This window comes from Bicyclus anynana, chromosome Z, assembly GCF_947172395.1.
Source record: "Bicyclus anynana chromosome Z, ilBicAnyn1.1, whole genome shotgun sequence".
In the NCBI taxonomy this organism is placed as follows: domain Eukaryota; kingdom Metazoa; phylum Arthropoda; class Insecta; order Lepidoptera; family Nymphalidae; genus Bicyclus; species Bicyclus anynana.
The window spans coordinates 17027882-17048435 of NC_069110.1; the positions used below are offsets into that span (position 1 = coordinate 17027882).

Sequence of the window (20554 nt, forward strand, 5' to 3'; positions counted from 1 at the left end):
CTTACAATTAATTAATACCGACAAATGATTATCCCATTAGACACAAACCGTTTACATGTACACCGATAACATATTTAGACAGAAATAATCAGAAACTGTGTTAGGTACTGGCCTTCACAAGTACATGTAGGTACCAGAAACATTATAAAATCGTTCCTACGGTACTAAATACTTAGAAATGACGTATTAACTAAAACTAGATTAAAATATTTTTCACCCATATTTTTATATTTTGTTTATACAAAAAGAAATTAGTAACTTTTGAAAGATTTTGGATGTCTTCCTGAATAATAAATTATGGTTAGTTATTTAATTAAAGGTCGGCATTAAAACTAAATACTCTTTTGGAAACGAGTAAAGTAATGCTAGACTAAATAGGTATGTATTTAGATTTATGGCAGAACTTTTGCACACCTTATATAATTGCAAACTATTAGGTACCTAACTTCATAGGTATCTGATAAGTTCTGCAATTTATCTGAAATTTCACTGAGATTAAGATAGACATTTTATCATGACGTAACATAAACAATCATACTCACTTAAGGCCGGCATACATAAAAGTAATAAAATTAATTGATTGAAGATATATATTTTTAAAAAGAATTTATATGAATATTCTAATAAGGAACATATTTCCAAAAATAAACCGTTAAAGAGTCATATTCCCGTGTAATCCTACCCGCAATTTAGGAAACACTTAGGTAATTTTTTAGGTAGGTTAATAATCCTGATAATCTTAACTAAAGCAGTAAATAATATTTATCAATTTAAAGTATTAACATCAATGAATAAGAATGCAAATTTCCGAAGTCTCAGGGTTAGAAGATTAGAGGAGTTCATGCTTTCAAAATGAAAATTTTAGACCTACATACTAACAAGAACTAGTTAAATGAAATCTTGTTAAAGTAATTTTATTTGTCGTCTTACGTTGCCTGGAGTCAATACCAACTCTCGAGCTATGACCAAACTGCGGCACTCGCTCTTTTCTCTCGCTCACTAATGAGACCTCAGCGGCGCCACTAGGGGGGTATTGTAATGATGAGTAGTGAAATCAGAGGACGCATCGATGTAACAACGTTACAATTTCGTACACCAATAGGTACCAATAAATCACTACTACATTAGCTGTGACGTCACACGGTTCTCAGCTGAAAATCAGCGCTGTGTATTATGCTTGCATGAAGTGCACGGCATAAGCTGAGCATACATGCTGTCATAAGGATAGGGTAGTGGCTGTCTGTAACTTTTAGATATGAATAAATTTATTTTCTTTCTTACTACCGTGAACGCCACCGCGGACGCGAGCTAAACGCCGTGGTTTGGTCGTAGCCTTACTGTAGCCTTTCACTTTATAGCACCAGAATCAGGGATCCGTTGCTCATAGTACTTATTATATTCGACGGAATGCTTCTATGTATATCGGCCTTTATTGAATCAACCATGATTATATTAATATGATTATATCAACCAATTATTTAAGTACATTATCATTACTAACAATAGAGTGATATGTCTGTTGTCTTATTTTTAAGATTGCAACCATCAAGTAATAACGGTGCTTACTACGGCTGTGCACAAATATTTAAAGTAACCGAACTGATGTAAAATAAATAGTAATTGAGATGTAAGAATAATTGCTAAAACTTTTCACAAGGCTCCTTGTTTAACATAAATATTATTTACCTTTAATAATAATATAAAAGCCTACTAAAATAACTGTCCACGATTAGAGAATAAATGGTATTAGCAAGGAAAGTTGTCACATCGAATTGCATGTTCTACTAGCCGAGGCCCCGCGGTTTTACCTGCGTAAATTCCGTTCCAGTGAGATAAAAATATAACCTATGACACTCACAAATAAAGTGGTTTTCTAGTGGTAAGATATTTTTCCAAATCGGTTCATTAGCTTCGATCTAGAGATTACTCCTACAACTCCACAAATTTTACCTCTGTATAATATTAGCATAGATCAGTTTCAGTTCAGACATTTGCGCACAACCGAATTCACACCCATGTCCCATTAAAATTACATCTTGAAAGTAAGTTTAACAAAATGATTGTAAAATATTTTAAGAGTTAACATTTAATACGCTTCATGAGATTCTAAAATTCAATAATAAAAAAAATGTCTTTGTGGTCAGCATAAGCTTGATAACATATCATATAATAGATTGTATGAATGTACTTATATCATACAAATATGTATTCATAATTATTGAATGTTTAATACAGGTATTTACCTACTTTTGAATAATTTATATGGTTATATATCCAGTATCGCAGCAGTCAACGTAATTAAATAATCATGAATGGTTTTGAATAAGGGGGAGTGAGGAAAAAAAGCATAAATAAATTATATAATGTGGTCGTAACTCAATAATTTATTTACTTAATAAAAAATATCTTTGGTGAAAATTAAAACTTACAACATAAACTAAAGAACTACCATGCTAAACAAAAAAAAGCGTAATTAGGTGCGTTAAACAAAAAAAATGAACTACATCAAACAAAGTATTCAGTAATTTACTGGTCAAATAAAAAAAAACTTACAAAAGTCATAAATAAGCATATTTTTTCTTTTATATAATTCACAAATTAGTCGTTATACAAGTAGTTAGACTACAATCTCGCTTGATGGTAAGTGATGATGCAATCTAAGATGGAAGCGGACTAACATAATATGGAAAAGATAAAAAGAAAAGCTTTACCGAAAATCTCAAGAAGCTTGTAAGAAACAAAAAGTAGTGATGTTAGAAACGGTACATAAAGATGAGCGTCCACATTTCCGCATAGTAGTATCGGACGAATTAAACGGAATTTTAATTTTACAGTAGATTGGAGCGATCCGTACGATGTAGATAAGTGGACGCACTTGGACATTTTATACAAATAATACTATGACCCGTTTGATGAGATGCGGCCGATACTTACGATGGGGATATGTGGACGCCCACCATGAATAAGAAGGTTCCTCTTTCTGGTCACAAACTGAAGAACCAGTTGTCTAGCTTTCTTTTGAACTTTTAATAACGATGGTTGTTGATTTTCGTGTGAACATAATAAAACATAAGTGACAAAAAATCAAAGCATTAGGCAAATTATTATTATTATTATTAAATTATTATTATTTCAATTATAAATAACAAATAAATTGAGCGATGAAAACGTGAAAATATTATGCAAATTTTAAATAACTAAAATAAATTAAACACAAATAAAACATTACGAAATTTATAAATAATGTTAAATACAGTGACAATACAAAATATCATGCAAATAATAAACAATAATTAGGATATAAGATTGATTGAGTTAGTACAAATACATGTTTTTTTTTTTTAAATCATTGAAGTTATCTCTTACAAATAAATACTCTTATAAACAAATTTGTGTGTACTGTATAAAATTATATTTGCTAAGTTATAAATACCTAAAGTTTAGCATGCTTAAAATATACAAAACATGTATTTGCTATTCAAACTTGTCAAAAAGAAAGTATTCTAATCATTCAATTATCTATTCGTAATATTGCTTAAACATCGATTATTGTATTGCCTTTAATCGATTGTGTTTATGTTATAATACTGTTTATTTCCACAGCCAGTTGAATGTATAAGATAATTAATTAATGTTTTATACAAAAAGAATACGCAAGCTGCAGGAAAAAATGTTAAGTCAAAGAAAATTAGTTTATAAATACACAGTAAAAATATATTTGAGTGTATTTCACAAGTAAGTATACCGGTTATTGAGTGCAGAATAAATACGCCTAAGTAAAAGTTTGAGAAAATATATATATACGTCTGTGTTCTTTTTTTTTTCATTAATTAAGTAATAATCTACTGTGTAATGTGCAGTCTACATTCGGCACAAAATTTGATACTAAAAAAAAGGCGCTACTTAAATAAACTAAGTCATATATAAGCATTTGGTATTCAGTATGTTAAACACAAGAATAAATTAGTTTATCTATTAAGTTACACCATAAACACTATCCAGAATATTATCAATAATTAATTATACATGTTAGGTTTATTACGAAATAGGCCCTATTGAAAATATAGTGGACGAATTTGAAATGCAAAAGCAGGAGTTTATAATAGGCTTCGTTTGTAAAAGTTGGCTTGTTTTATAGCTTGGCAACAACACTCGCGATGGTCCGCGAGGGCCGGGAGGGCGAACTTCATACCCGCACAGTCCTTGCACCCCTGTCGCCCGCATATCATGGCAGTGTCACCAACGAACTTGCCAAGCTATAATACTTGTATTCGAATAATTAACAATCGAAGCACGAGTCAAGACAATATTGAAAGACGTAAAATGTTTAAATTCGAAAGGCCCAAACTCCGCTTGACATTAAACCTGCGCCCAAGTTCAATAATAATTATCAGTATACGACTTTTTGTCAGGGAAAATGGAACACACTGACTATTTATGAGCTACTAGACAGACAGCCGGCTGTCCGCGTATCTATTAAAAAAAATGTCTGGTAACTCATAATCAACTCCTACAAAAAGTCACTAAAGAAATGTAAAACATGAGCGGACGCAAGGAATCGTGCCATGACCGTATGTGTTTATGAAAAATAAACTAATTAAAATAACATTTACATTATACAATTAGTAAATTGTTGAAATCCACGAAGCTTCTCGAAATTCTTTTACCACATCGATCTCCTTAAAAAGTGGATGCACAATCAGCGACCAAAAAACGTTCCCACTCAATGAGTGTCAAACACAACATCTTGGCACTCAATTCAAGTAGTAGCATTTGGAAATGCAAACTTAAACTCAATTCTTAAGGTTGAATTTACTCTGAATTTGGGATTTTATTGAATAGTGGACTATATTTAAAGGCCTTTTGGTTTAATTTTCTTTACCAATAATTCTAAAACCGTCAAAGCAAAATTGGCCAGTTTTTTTGTGAAATTTTCTACATAATTGTGCGTCCCTTTATAAATGATTATTATATTATACATATTATATAAACCATCCATATACAGGAAAATATCACACAAATACTTTCCAGTTTTGCGTATAGAACTCACAGCCTTGCATGTAGTTACCAGGCCCACTGTATTAATTTTAGTTTCGATAAGCTTTTATTTTAGTTTCAAGATATGCTTACTTTTCTTAAAAAATACTAATAACTGGGATTATTCCTATCAGTAGCGCAATCCTGTAACGGTGTTATTAATCTCGAATTCCTGTCTGCCTTTTTTGTCTACCACGATACTATAGACAAAGAGAGATAGAGACGAATTCGAAACTTACGTTGTCGAGTTATAAAAACTTCGCTACAGAACAGCTCTCCAGATGGCAGTGAAAGGATGTTACGGTCATGGCAGGACTTCACTAGTGCAAAGTATCAATAGATCTTAGATCTCCGCTAGAAGCTCCGAGTAGTAGTGAGTGGTGCTCAGGTAGTCCAAAAGCCGCCTCGGTAGCGGCAGGCTGCTGATGAGATCTCGCCTTACGTACTTCAGTATAACGAACCTGAAAACAGAGAATAGCAGCATTTGACAAACATCCGAAATATTATAAAATATGTGACAAACAACAAAAACACAACGAAAAAAGTCCTAGGCAATAGTCGAGGTCAACTACGAAAGTATGTGACTGTTTCCAGTAAACCTTTGCACTTTGCTCCACCACACGCTGAGGATGTACGTGTGGTGGAACTCACGTACTGAGATCCTATCCGTAGCCACATATACGTATATCTATAAACATAGCTGTTGAATATGAGTCTACCGGTTCCTAACAAAGTTAAGGCTTCTACTAAGGCCTAAAGGGAATCAATGATCACGAGTGTCTCGTTTTTCGTTCTTTAATATCTTGTAAGGTATTTGTAGTGCCTGGCCACGGGACATTCGTCGTAGCGAATTTTCGCGCGATGCAAATGGGAGTAGCGACAAAAATAAACGTATAGAATTGTATACTATACAGAATTCTATACCATGCGCAGCGGCGAATGACGACGAGACCGGCGAAATGTACCGAGCAAACCGCGCCGGTGACTTGCGGCGCGGCGAGCGACTGAAACAAATGCATGAATAAGCCCCTACATTCTGTAAAGTTATCAGAGCTGTGACATCACTCATTTCCATGGCAACTCTCTTGCTAGTGACATTTTAGTATTACCTTACCTTTAAACATAAAATTCAAATGTCAAACAAGACGTTTGACGACAAAAAGTTCGTCAACGATTGTGAAATAGCAGGACCGCACAAACCACGGAGCCAAGCGGCAAACGTGGCGAATAGCGCAGAAAATGAGTTTAGTTGTTTTGCAAAAAATTAACACTGAAACTTTTATTGCCGCAATACCAAGACCAGGCAATTGGAAGTCTGGTCAACTACATCATAATATAAAACATGTACCCTGTGAAGAGACATACTGTTTACAATTTAACGAGTTAACATTCGGTAATAAAGAACATACAAATATACCTAACCTAACCCATCCATTGGTTTCTGAGTCAATCAAGTTCCAGTTTTTTGGAGTTTGTTGCGGTTCACGTTTCGACAGTTTACACGGTGTCATGTATATGTCGGGAGAGTTGTGATAATCGGATTCCCGATCAAGAAATTCAAAGTACACAAGAATACAAAACACGTATATTATTAAGAATATTATACTCATCTATTCTAATACTAGTTAAAGACTCTTGAAGATTACGAGTACTTTTCTTCAAAGCTTTTCAATATTAATTAATTTTAGTAGTGGCACCCATAAATCCAATATTCATCGAACAAAAAGAAACATTTATTAATTACGGTTTCCTTGAATAAAGTCGTACAAAATGAAAGATTAAGTTCCCGATATCGAGTCCTAGGAGAGCGTTATTACACGGCAGAGGCAGTCTATTAATTTTCTATTACGTCTCAGTTCTTGACACGAGTAAAGGAAATTCAAAACCTATTACAAAGTTTATCGTATAAAGAGAAACCACAACTTAATATTCAAATAAGGATCTTATAAGCAGCTAACTCGAATTATAAATTTCCATATTATGTTTATTTGCATGCGACTTATATAATATAAATTAATATAAATCGCCTCTTTGCTTCAATAACGTGATAACTCAAAAGTGACAAATTTACGAGAGGCTATCTTGTTAATTTTCAAAAAAAAATTCAAAACCAGTGTGTTTTTCATGTAAATATATGATTATATTGCTTGAAAAATATACTACTTTTGACACGAACATTTATGAAAGTTAAAAAATTGCCTCCCGCAATATAGACAGTTTCGAGAAATCACGTTATTGAAGCAACGAGGCGAAATATATTAGGATAATACACACACCGCTATTTGTAGCGTAACATGTGTGTCATCATCATCGCCATATCAGCTAATAGACGTCCACTGCAGGACATATGCCTATTTTAGGGACTTCCAAACATCACGATTCTGAGCCGCCTGCATTGAGCGGATACATGCGACTCGCTTGATGTCATCAGTCCACCAGCCACCTGGTCGGAGGGTCGACATGTGTGCAGTAGTTAAGATATAAAAGTAATTATGTATCAATTCTCATCACGCAAATATTTTCCAGTTTTGGGAATCAAACCCATAGCCTAGTGCACCTTCTGCTGCTTCTTCACTATCCTCTGCGTCAGTCAGCCATCAATTACTCAGTCAATCATGTTGAACAATAAAAAAGTATACAAATTAATTTCCATACGTTTTGATGCTGATTGCGATTTTCTCTTAAGTTTGCAATTTTTCTTAAATAACTCATTTGTTGCGACCACTAATTTATTTTTACAGAAATATAAAATGGTCTTTAAAAACATTGATCTTTATAAATTAAATTTTTCGTGGGATTTATTTTCATATTTCATTCAGAGATAATATGATTTAAAGTTAACATATTTACGCGATTCAGCCTTTGCAATCCTCTTAAATGATTATCACAAAGTATTTCGTGGAAACGTGAAATTTCAATATGCTTTTTACTTTACATTAAAATTTTGCACATTCTAGCACCGAATTTATACTCAATTATAAAGTAAATTAAATAAGCCGTATATTCAAATTTGTATTAAGAGAATAAGTACGAACTTCTATCGTCTTTTAAACCCTATATGTCATATACATATAACAATGCATCAATTACAGCGAATGGAATTTGAACAATAACAGATTTTCTAGAATACTCTTAATAATCAGGGATCCCTAGAACATTATGTACACCTGATTACAAACAATCAAGACGATCAACTTTTTTGTTTACGATATTTCTTGATTCTGGTAGCTAACGGAGTTACCAGGAAATGAAAATTTCATAGCGTCGGAACGAGATAATGTTCCACGGAATTTGTAGGATAATGTGGCTTTGGCTGTGGCACATAGGCTAACCACTGAACCAACGAGGCAGATATATTCTTCAGTAACATCTATCGGTAAGGCTCGCTAGCTCAGTTGATATAGTAATGTTGTTCTCACCAAAGAGGTCCTGGGTTCGATTCCCAGCTCGTGTCAGCTTAGGATTTTATATTTAATAATTTAACTTAGGTCTGGTCTAGTGGTAGGCATCGGCCGTGGCTAGTTACCACCCTACCAACAAAGACATACCGCCAAGCGACGAAATGAAAAATAAAAAATAATAAACACGTAGAATGGCACGATCTTTCATATTAGACTCCATTGTCACTTGTTATCAAGTGAGATCGCAGTCAAGGACTTGTCTTAAAAAAAACGATATACTTACACGAAGCATACTTATTACACGAAATTAAAAATGAAAAATAGGAAATAATAAAGACAGAGAATGACACGATCATCCATTTTAGACTGCATCGTCACTTATTATCAAGTGAGTTACCAATCAAGGGCTAACATGACATTGAATAAAATAAAAAAAACAATATACACGAGACAAACTTATTATACGAAATAAAAAACAGAACATAATAACCACGGACATAGACACAATTTTCCATCTTAGACTGCATCGTCACCTGTTATCAAGTGAGATCGCAGTCAAGGGCTAACTTGTCATTGAATAAAAAAAACAAAAGCAATATACACGAAATAAACTTATTAGATTAAATTAAAAATTAAAAATAGAAAATAATAAAAACGGAGAATGACACAATTTTCCACCTTAGACTGCATCGTCACTTGTTATCAAGTGAGATCGCAGTCAAGGGTTAACTTGTCATTGAAAAGAAAAGACAAAAACAATATACACGAAGTATAAAAATGAAAAATAGAAAACAATAAGGACGGAGAATGGCAGGATTTTCCATCTTAGACTGCATCATCACTTGTTATCAAGTGAGATCGCCGTCAAGGGCTAACTTGTCATTGAATAGAAAAAACAAAAACAATATACACGAAAATAAAAATGAAAAATAGGAAAATAATAAAGACGGAGCATGACATGATTTTCCATCTTAGACTGCATCATCGTCACTTGTTATTATGGGAGATCGCAGTCAAGAACTAACTCGTCTTAAAAAAAATACGAAGCAAAGTTATTAGACGCAATTAAAAATGAAAAATAGAAAATAACAAAGACGGAGATAGAGACGATCTTCAAGAATAGGCGAACAAACATATTATTATATTTATTGCCTCTCGACTTTCATTGTCGTCGGAGCCAATTACGATAAAGAAATAGCAAATAATGCCGAGGTCGTAGGAAATATAGGTTACACTGTAACGACTATATCGATAACTCATTAATTATTATTATCACCAGGGCAGGGTATCTGTTGACAGATGCTTCACCAAAGGCTTTGTACAAAAAGGTTTTTCACAATATTGAGTTTTTTATGTCGTGTCCATTTCAGTCACATTTTTAAAATAACTAAAATATTTTATTATTTCATATCCGTATATTACAATTTTCACTTTGGATGAGTGATTCTTTTATAAGCTCAAAGTTATTATTTGATATGATATGTGATGCGTAAGCTTTAGCGTTCTACTCATATGTTCTGTGTATGACTTGATAATGATACAAATTAATATGTATCAATATGACATACTCTAGCAAATGTAACTCAACACAATATATCTGGGGAACCGAAAAGGGGAGAATTTTGGATTTACTCGAATGCATCAGATTAGCTAGATCCTCAATAGCTCAACGGTAAAGCGGTCAGACTCATCATCGAGGGATGGTGGTTCGAACCCTGCTCCGTTGGTCTATACAGTCCTTATACAGTCTAGTCCCGACTAGTCGGAGGGGATTGGGAATGGGAATTGGTCATATGAACAAAAGGTATGGCTGTTGTTTAATGCTGTTGAGTACCTCCACCAAGTAAGAACCCCCAATATCGTGGGTATGCTTAAGTGTAAAAATATGTAAAAAGAAATATTCAACAAACATAAGTCAGATAATTATAAGGTAATAGCTAAAAAGTGTACATTTAGTTTTATGTATGTGTAATACATAAAATTAAATATATCTATAAATATATTGCCAATACTTTGCCTAAAAAAATCTATCCAGAATATGTACTGCGTCATGAATATGATACCAAAGTGAAATCGTGCCCGCTCAGTTTACCATAGCTGTAAAATATCTATTGACCTCTTTGATCCTACTATTTTCCCCATTTCAAAACCCAGCGAAAATTCTAGCTCCATAAAGCTTTCAAACTCAATGCAAACATTCCAAAACGCTCCCGATACTCTATCAATCGGGCTTCAGTAAACACGTAGTAATTTCATGGTAGATTGATGCTGGCTCTGATAATATGTAGTTACAAATAGGTGTTTCAAATTAGAGAGAGTAACGGAGCATGTCGCACCTACAGATGTTTATCTATATAATCAACCTGTAACTGTCACCTGAAGTAAACCTTTTCCCCTTACAGTTATGGTGTAAATTAGCTGCATAGAGCGACAGCTTCGTAGCAACTCAGCACAGTCAAATTGGCATAAAATTGGAATAAATTTGACAGAGATGGTGTATGACGTACAGACTATGTGTATCTCGGTGTTCCATTCAAATAATGAGTCGATTTTTGCTATCACCTAACATTGTGTTTTCTACGAAATAACACAATTATCGTAATTTTACGTAAAGTGGCAATATTAAAATAGTGGTAATACCAAGTTTATAGTAACGTTATTCTAAAGAAAAAACATTATTTACATTATTTTTCTTTGAAATAATCATGACGTAAAATGGCGTAGTCAAGGTCATTTCGTTGAAATAACTATGTAAGATGATTACGAAAACTATAGCACGATGAAAAACGATGTAATGGCTCATTATTTGATTGGTACACCGAAATACATAATAACCCTGTCAGCATGATATTAATGCTGTAAGAACACTATTTTGGTATTTATTATCAACCTATTAAAATAAACATCAAATCAATTGAGAAATGTCATCTACTTCTGTATGATTACCAGTAGGGACCGAGTGACATTTGTTACAACTAGCATAGTCAAAGATAGTGAATTAGCCTGCTGGAGTATCGTGAGGGGACTAAGATGAGTCTACTAACAGCGCAACGACAAGGATATTGGGACAAATCTATCAGAGCAGTACCTTCGAAGAAGAACCTATTGTGTATATACAATATACATATGAATATACACTTCAATAAGTCTTAATTAACTTAAAGTAAAATGTTAAATCACTCTCCTTTTTTATTTGTAGATAAGCTGTGCAGCCAAGTTCACTTACAATACCAACATAAAAATATTCCTAAATCGTTATATTGTAAAATGTAATGGTTAATAAAGGGAATAAACATTTAAAATGATTTTGGCAGACAAAATTCAAATACAAATTCAAAATTCATTTATTTCAAATAGGCTCAGTTTACAAGCACTTATGACATGATATGTCAGTTGACTATTTGTAAAGATTCTACCACCGGTTTGGAAGGCAGGTTCTGCTGAGACGAAACCGGCAAGAAACTCAACAGTTGCTCTTTTTAAAAAATATCATACAATATTATAATTTACAATTGATGACAACATTACAATTTCTTATAGTTTTACTTCCTGTGTGAAGGTGGAACCTGATCCAACGATCTCCAAGCATCTTTATCATTAAGGAACTCAGGCGTAGTAACCTCGACTAAGTAAATGTTTTTTAACACATTGCTTAAAGCTATGCATTGGCAGGTCCATCACAGTCCTGGGGATATTTTTATAGAAGACCTATACCAAAACCTACAAATTGTTTACTCTTTGGAGACGATATGCAGAAATAACTAACTTATCTCCGTGTCTAGTATGTCGTGGGTTTTTTATTTTTAAGCAATGTATTACATTGCTTATAAATATATAAAAATAAAATGTAATAAATATTCCCTAATAAAATAAGACTCTATACTGCTACTACTATAGTAAACGTATTCGATTTATCCGACTCGGAAGATCACCGCACTAGAAGGAGCATAGCCTATGATTCGATGTAACAGGAAATTGCAAACTTACAGCACCGCTGCAACATCGCTTGTCTGTCGACTTTATATCAAATATACTTTGGAAAGTAACAACTTATTTCCTCCTTCTACCTACCGTCAAGACTCGAGAACAACATCCTTATGTAACTGACATCTAACCGCACAAAAGATTTTGCATTATCGGTAAAACAAAAGTATTTTTCGTATTGTAAAGTAGCATACTCGGTTACATACATATTATATCCCAAGACACAAACGCAATTTAGATTTGTTTCAAACTCTATTACAATCCTTTCACATGCACAGTTTTAGTTATAGGAATAGGAATAAAACAGGTGAGATAGATAGGAGGATCAGTTGTGTGTTGTTGTTGGGAAAACAAGTAATTACCAGGTTAATAAAAGTTATAAAAAAAACAGTTAGACGTAGTTTTCACTGCTCGTTTTTTTTGTGAAGCGGCTTGAATAGTTCAAACATATCTTTAACTTTTTAAAGTTCAAAATATTTATATACCGACGAACATGATTTTCAATTATCATCATCATTATCATTGCCGATGGACGTCCACGTAGGCTTCTTTTAAGAACATAATCTGACATTTTAAAAATCGTTGTAAAATTAATATGAGTGAATTTTGACTGACTTCGACTTTACGAAATCTCTAAGTAGGTAGTTTTTAGTGAGTAGACTTCCGTCTAAGGACGTATTTTGGAAAGATCAAGGAGGTCTAAAGGCAGACGAAGTTGCGAGTACATATATAAATAAAAATCAATAGCCAAATTAATTCGCTTCACTTCAAAAGAGCTGTTATTTTTTGTGCGCCCCTGCACAACCAAGCATGTTTACAATGACAATTGAATCCGATATGGCTTTTGCTTTTGCATTGACGGAATCAAACTTTTTTCTATATATAAACGATACCTACCTTACCTGTTGCTTGTTATTCCACAAATTTTGGTGTAATTAAGTGTTTATTACTATTATTATTGTTTCTTGTTATCATTTTTAAAATGGAAAATACGTTAACAACTAATTGTAAGCCAACAGAATACATAAGAGCTGTAGCAAGAGCTTATTCCTAAAAGCTGGCTAGTAGTTTAATACGATAAACCTTGCACTATGATGGGTTTAATCTTCGAAAGGTATTACGAGTTTATTTATTCAACAATTGTTCAACGGAGTTGGGAAGTTGGACGTTTTTCATCCTCGGTTGCTCTGAAAGTAGCCGTCATTAACATGAACGTACGGCAGAGTAAGTTTTGAGATTTCGTAAAACTATCTAAAGTATAAGTCTATCAAGGAACGCTAGTACATTTTTTAATAGTAAGTAGCAAGTATAAAAATAATTCAATGCAATATTTTTTAGTGAACTTTTATTTAATTTTCAATGTCAGTTTCGCAATTCTTAATTCGCGAAAAAGATAATTGCCACGAAAACCTTTGGAAAAGGGGATATAATTAATAGCAATGTCTTTATAAAAAGAAGACTATACCTGATTAATCACACACCGAAATTAGTTCACCTGAATTGATTGAATCCCAATAAAACCTCCGGCCAAAGTCGCGCATTGTCACTTATCGACTTCATCGGACAATATGCATCCGCACATCGCGCTCGCGTACAATATTTTTAAGCCTCTCTGGTCTCATTCTGATTAAGCACTCTTCCTACAATCCTAATCTCGCATCCTGTGATTTGGACTCAGCTCAATAATGATAGATATACTAAAAGGGCAGCTATATTCCAATACCGTCCAACTAATTCAAGCCTGGCACTAGGTGTGTGAAATCTCAAAAAAAATATTTAAAAAAAAATGATGATTGGTTTCAGCGTTTAGAATAGTGTATTTTAGCCGATAGAAATCATTTTGAGAATGAAAATGGTATAGTTTAGTAACCAAATCTCAAAACTTTCCTAGTGGCCTAGGTAATAGTAATCGCTAAAGAGTTTTACATTATAACCTTAAGACGCCAAGCAGCATTTGAGCATCGTGGTGGGTTTATGCTCCATGGCTCCACGCCTATAGAGGACTGGCCCTTCAGTGGGCCAGTGCTAGCAAAATAGGCTAATAATTATTAATATTTTTTTTATTTATTGGCCTATTACAGTGATCTAACTATAAATAGTGCATGACCAATTATTATGAGTGGGGAATTCAGAATTAAAAGGTGAACAAAAGAATAATAAAAATAAATATGACCCACAGCTAAAACTGTATCATGCAGACCAGCTTAAAAGGTTGTTTATCTCTTCGTTCGATGTAAAACAATTTGCATGCGAGGACAGCGTCACCGTGGTAATGGGATTAGTGACTGATGCTGTTAAAAGGGAGTGCAGTGTGGGGTCGTGATTTTTTTCTCCCGTCAGAAATTCCGTATAAACTAATAAAGCGTACACTCTGCTTGCAAAACACAAAACATGTAGGTACTCGTATATGTTATACAAAACATTTTGCTTTTTTATTGTTTTTTTCAGTGACAAATTAGCCTTTGACTGCGATCTCCATTCTCTCTAGCAGGCTAACTTTTGACGTATTTAACATAATTATATACGAAATTGAGATTCCATGTAACAAATGCCATTCGGTGACTACTGGCAACTCTTGGTGGATATCATACAGTAGGTAGATGACATTTGTCAGTTGATTTGATGTTTATTTTAATAGGTTGTAATTAAAGACCAAATTAGTGATTTGGCCACCTGTTGATAGGTGTGACGATGCAGTCTAATATGGTAGCGGACCTACCAGTTCATTTTACCCATACTCTGACTACATGTTCTACACCACGCCTACTGGAATGCTAAATAGTTTAACTCTATGGCTTTGTTTGAAGGGTGGTCTACATGGCGTAGTAGCTACGGTCGATATGTATACCACCAGATAAGACCTAAGCCAATTTTGAAAATATATACTCCTTAACCTGATCTGGGAGTCGAACCCAGGACCTCATTATTGAAAACCGCAGCACCGCCGAACATGCAAACTGCATCAGAGGTCGTTCCAATTAGGTATACATCTATACGAGCCGTAAGAACCGTGATAGTCTAGTGGATAAGACTTCTGCCATCGATTTGGAGGGCGTAGGTTTGTATCCGATCCGTGGCATGCACCTTCAACTTTTCAATTATGTGCATTTTAAAAATAAAAATATCACGTGTCTTGAAAGAAGAAGGAAAAACATCGTGAGGAAACGTGCACATCTGAGAATTTTATTAACTCTCAACGTGTGTGAAGTCTACCAATCCGCATTGGACTAGCGTGGTGGACTAAGGCCTGAACCCCTTCTCATTCTGAGAAGAGACTCGTGCTCAACATGCGCCGAATAAGGGTTGTTAATTATGATCTATCTATACTACTCGGTACTACGTTACTATTTCATTCAAACTTTCATTAACCTCTACCTAAATTCGCACACAATCAAGATTTAATTTACTAACTCTTTACTAGTATTAATTATTTAATATTTGATGGTGAAACGCAAATGTCTGTTTTATGAATTTTAAAATACCCATTTCTTCATAAAGACTCCGTTCAAATAATAAAGTTTTGCGAACTTTTGCGGGCATTTGAAAACCACTCCCGGAAATCTGGCAGTCTAGGTTTGTAAGTAGAACATTATACATTGACTGCTACCGTTCAGGTTACTTACTTTTGTGTTGTATCTACCGTAGACTACATAAGCTAACCAGACCAAACATATTCACACGGTTTGTGCCATCAGCAATTTGCTACATGAACAGTTTACTAGGCGGGTTCAATCAGATTTTGTCAATAGATCGCCACATGCAAAAGCAGCCATTTTGACTGTCGGGTAACCCACATGACTTGGCAATCCTTGTATCACAAAACGTCATAACAGCCAGTCTAATTTTAATGGCCTACTGCACTGACTTTGTGGAAGAGGGCATATTGAACGTAAAGCCATGTGTTTGTTATTCTGGTACAGAAGATGCTATTACGTATAGTCAGTGCCGTGCGTGATAGAATAGTGGATATGACCTCTGCCTCCGATTCCGGAGGGTGTGGGTTCGAATCCGGCCCGGGGCATGCACCTCCAACTTTTCAGCCGTGTGCAATTTAAGAAATTAAATATCACGTGTCTCAAACGGTGAAGGAAAACATCGTGAGGAAACCTGCATACCAGAGAATTTTCTTAATTCCCTCCCTAATTCGTAGTGGACTATTGGCCCAACCCCTCTCATTCTGAGAGGAGAGAATATGGGTTGATAACAAATGTCAATGAATGGGTTGAACAAAAATGTTTAGTCCAGTATAGGTCGTCTTATATGGGATCTTAGACCAGTACGCACGTGTTGTTAAGTACCCGATCAAAGATCATCAGTAAAACGCTTGGACTGCTGTATGTACCACTAAACTCTACCAAGAGCAAATCTTGGTAAACAATTGGTGCATACAGTTATCGCTGATTCACGTATTGTTTACAGTACGATGATATTAAGAATTAAAGCACGTATCATAAAACCGCAAAAACTTTCGGCTTTAATTCGATTTAGAAACTTTATTAGTTTCTAAATCGAATTAAAGCTATAATTTATTCATGTATCTGGTGCACATTACAAAAACAAATCAAAACCATACATTGTATTGGTATTAGGTTTAAATCTACAACAACTATATCCACGTTGTATACGGAATTTAATGCAAAGTTTTTATAGTTAAATCATGCATTTCAACTAAGTTGAAATAAATTGATTCTGACGGCCTCCGTGGCGCAGTGGTATGCGCGGTAGATTTACAAAACGGAGGTCCTGGGTTCGATCCCCGGCTGGGCAGATTGAGATTTTCTTAATTGTACCAGGTCTGGCTGGTGGAAGGCTTCGGCCGTGGCGAGTTACCACCCTACCGGCAAAGACGTACCGCCAAGCGATTTAGCGTTCCGGTACGATGTCGTGTAGAAACCGAAAGGGGTGTGGATTTTCATCCTCCTTCTAACAAGTTAGCCCGCTGCATTATCACTTACCATCAGGTGAGATTGTAGTCAAGGGCTAACTTGTAAAAGAATAAAAAAATGAGTTTTGATTTCATTCTCTTTTAACAAACGCGTTCGCTTCGCAAAATAAAAAACATGGCCTGTCGGTTCTTATGATGTAAATATCGATTGCACAACTCGGAGCTAGGTAGATAACTGGTGTATCAGTGTTCGTCAAACAACTCACAATAACGGAATTAGGTTGCCTTGTTTTAATTGTTCGGTCTATAGAGATGAGATTGTCGTCTACAGAAATTGTACTAGTATTAGAAAAAATTGTATTTGAGTTACTCGGTCGGCTATTGTCGGCTAATATTCAAAATTAGGTTATCAACCCATATTTGGCTCACTGCTAAGCATGAGTCTCTTCTCAGAATAAAAGGGGTTAAGCCAATAAACGCTGGCCCAATACGGATTGGCAGACTTCACACACGTAGAGAATTGCCAAAATTTTAAGGAAAAACATCGTGAGAAAACATGCTGGTTTTCTCACGGTGTTTTTCCTTTCCGTTGTGTTTCCTTCTCCGTTCGAGACACGTAATATTTAATTTCTTAAAATGCACATGCATGCCCCGGACCGGATTCAAACCTACGCATTCCGGGATCGGAGGCAGAGGTCACATCCACTGGGCTATTACGGCCATATCCAAAATTACGTGACTTTAGACTATCTATCAATAGATAGACTTCGTTTCGTTAATACGGTATCTAGGCACTTGCTAGAAATAGCTCCAATTTCACAAAGTGATGTGAATCCGCCACGAGATTTACTAATCATTTAATACTTACTTCTATAATAATAACTGACTCTACGAGTACTAATAACATGTAAAAGATCGTACGTATAAACGGAAGTACGAGTAACAGTGTGTATGTTGTGACTGCCGGAAAAAGGATACATCTGAGGTCTATAGAGTTATAGAGTTGACAGCAGGATGTGCGGTGTATTACCCGTGCTGTTGTTAACAGGAGTAAATAAACACGGGCGATACAATGGAGCGCAGATGAATAGTGGTAACTAGAATCTAGTATGCTACATTGTTATTATCGTCATCAACCCATATTCGGCTCACTGCTGAGCTCGAGTCTCCTCTCTGAATGAGAGGGGTTAGGCCAATAGTCCACCACGCTGGCCCAATGCGGATTGGCACACTTCACACACGCAGAGAATTAAGATAATTTCTCTGGTACGCAGGTTTCCTCACGATGTTTTCCTTCACTGTTTGAGACACGTGATATTTAATTTCTTAACGGAACGGATTCGAACCCACACCCTCCGGAATCGGAGGCAGAGGTCATATCCACTGGGCTATCACTATATTGTTATTATAACATTTACTAAATGATTACTCATGCGAGTTTAGTAAGACTTATGTGCACTTACTTCTTCCGTAGCCGACTTTTTTTTATATATAAAAAGTATTCTATATCCTTCTCCTGGCTCTAAACTACCTCCCTGCCAATTTTCAGCTAAATCGGTTTAGCCGTTCTTGATAACCTACGTTATAAGTGGAGTAACTAACACGACTTTCTTTTATATATATAGATTATTAGGTTTAATAGGTATTCGTCGACAGGTGAATTTTATTCATATCATTGTTTATTTGCCGCGACGCTATATTGGTGAAAGTGTTCGACATTAGTTTATCAAGGCCATTATCGATCACCAAATATCCAAACGATAATTTTGAACATTCACGTTCAAAAGCTAGCTAAATTAAGCGAAAGCAAAGCGGCCTAAAGTGGCAAATTGTATGGATCGTTTTCCACCGTGGAAATTGAAAGCCGCACACATATTTGACCACTCGCCAATGACTATTTTATTGGATCTGTTGGCTTGTTGTCACATTTGCTTTATAGCCTTGACCTTTCGCCCAGACATTTATTTCTATCCATGCATTACTAAATTTATATTTCATGAACATATAACAACAGCATTTTATAGCAAAACTAACTTGAATTCAAGAGGCAAGAGGACATCAACAAAAACTAATGAAACGCGATTGAGTGTATGAAGTTCTATATTTGGACAGAAAATGGATACCAACCTTACGTTGGATGCCAACTTCATCATTAGCAACAATTATTCGGCTCAGTGTTGAACACGAATCTCCTCTTAGAATGAGAGGTGTTAGGCCTCAGTCCACCACGCTGGCCAAATGCGGATTGGCAGACTACACACATGTAGGGAATTAAGAAAAATCTCAGGTACGCAGGTTTTCTCACAATGTTTTTCCTACACCGTTTGTGACATAACTGTAAACTGTAAAAGCAGATGACTGAAAAGTTGGAGGTATATACTCCAAATCGGATTCGAACCTACGCTCTCCGAAAGCAGAGGTCATATATACATAAATCTTAATATCCCAGCGTGTGACGATTTAAAGTGTGCGTATAACATTACTTGTGTGCGCCGACTACAACGCTGTTGAATGTGAATTATCTTTAAACCTTCTTTGAATATGTAGACGCGAACACTTTATTCATACGTTTACTGAGGATTTAGTGACAAAGAGTTCAAATGGAAAACCCTTTGCGACGCGCGGACCGTGTACTCGTCGGGTATTTATACGTAATACGACTATACGGTCCCATGCTCAATTGAAGAATATTCTTTTGTACGAAATATGTTTTTTTTTTTCTGATGAATAAAACATTTTCTAAATATGTCTAATATATAATAATACTTTAGCATCAAAGGAAAATATATTTTTTATTTGTTAGATTTTCCTACTGGGATTTAAGGATGAAACCCATCTGTAGCTGTATTGTGTGTTTAGCTGTAACTGAATTTTAACGAGTTGGTCTAAGATTCTATATGTGTGAGCTTCATTTCCGAGCTGCTTAATAGATCAAAAGTATTTATATGTAATAAAATATGTCAATAAATATATTGCCAATGGGTTGCTAAAAAAAATCATTCCAGTATATAATTGATTAACAATTTAATTTTAGATTACTTCATTACATTTGTAATAAAAAAACACACAACCGCAAAAAAAAACTTCTCATTTTTAGAAGACGGTTAATAAATATTTATTCCAGAGAGTTTTTCTCTTTTTAATCGAAAATAAATGCTATAAACTATAAGAACACACTGGAATTTAAGTACAGTTTGAAGATTTGGTCATTATAAGTGGGAGATAGCAAACCAATTAGTGTTAATTA

The 20554-nt window shown here is 34.8% G+C and overlaps 1 protein-coding gene across 3 annotated transcripts in view; it reads right to left on the reverse strand.

Annotated features, from left to right (window-relative positions):
- Positions 1-2366: 2366 nt before the first annotated feature.
- Positions 2367-20554, reverse strand: part of LOC112053529 (uncharacterized) — a 61395-nt gene continuing 43207 nt past the window's right edge. For 2 of the 3 annotated variants that reach the window (XM_052890622.1, XM_052890620.1), the window contains one exon: positions 2367-5498. In XM_052890622.1, coding sequence (XP_052746582.1) covers positions 5381-5498 — 118 coding nt within the window. In that variant the 3' untranslated portion in view covers positions 2367-5380. Of the gene's footprint in view, positions 5499-5961; positions 6042-20554 lie in introns of all 3 variants that reach the window. The other variant, XM_052890621.1, reaches the window with a different exon arrangement.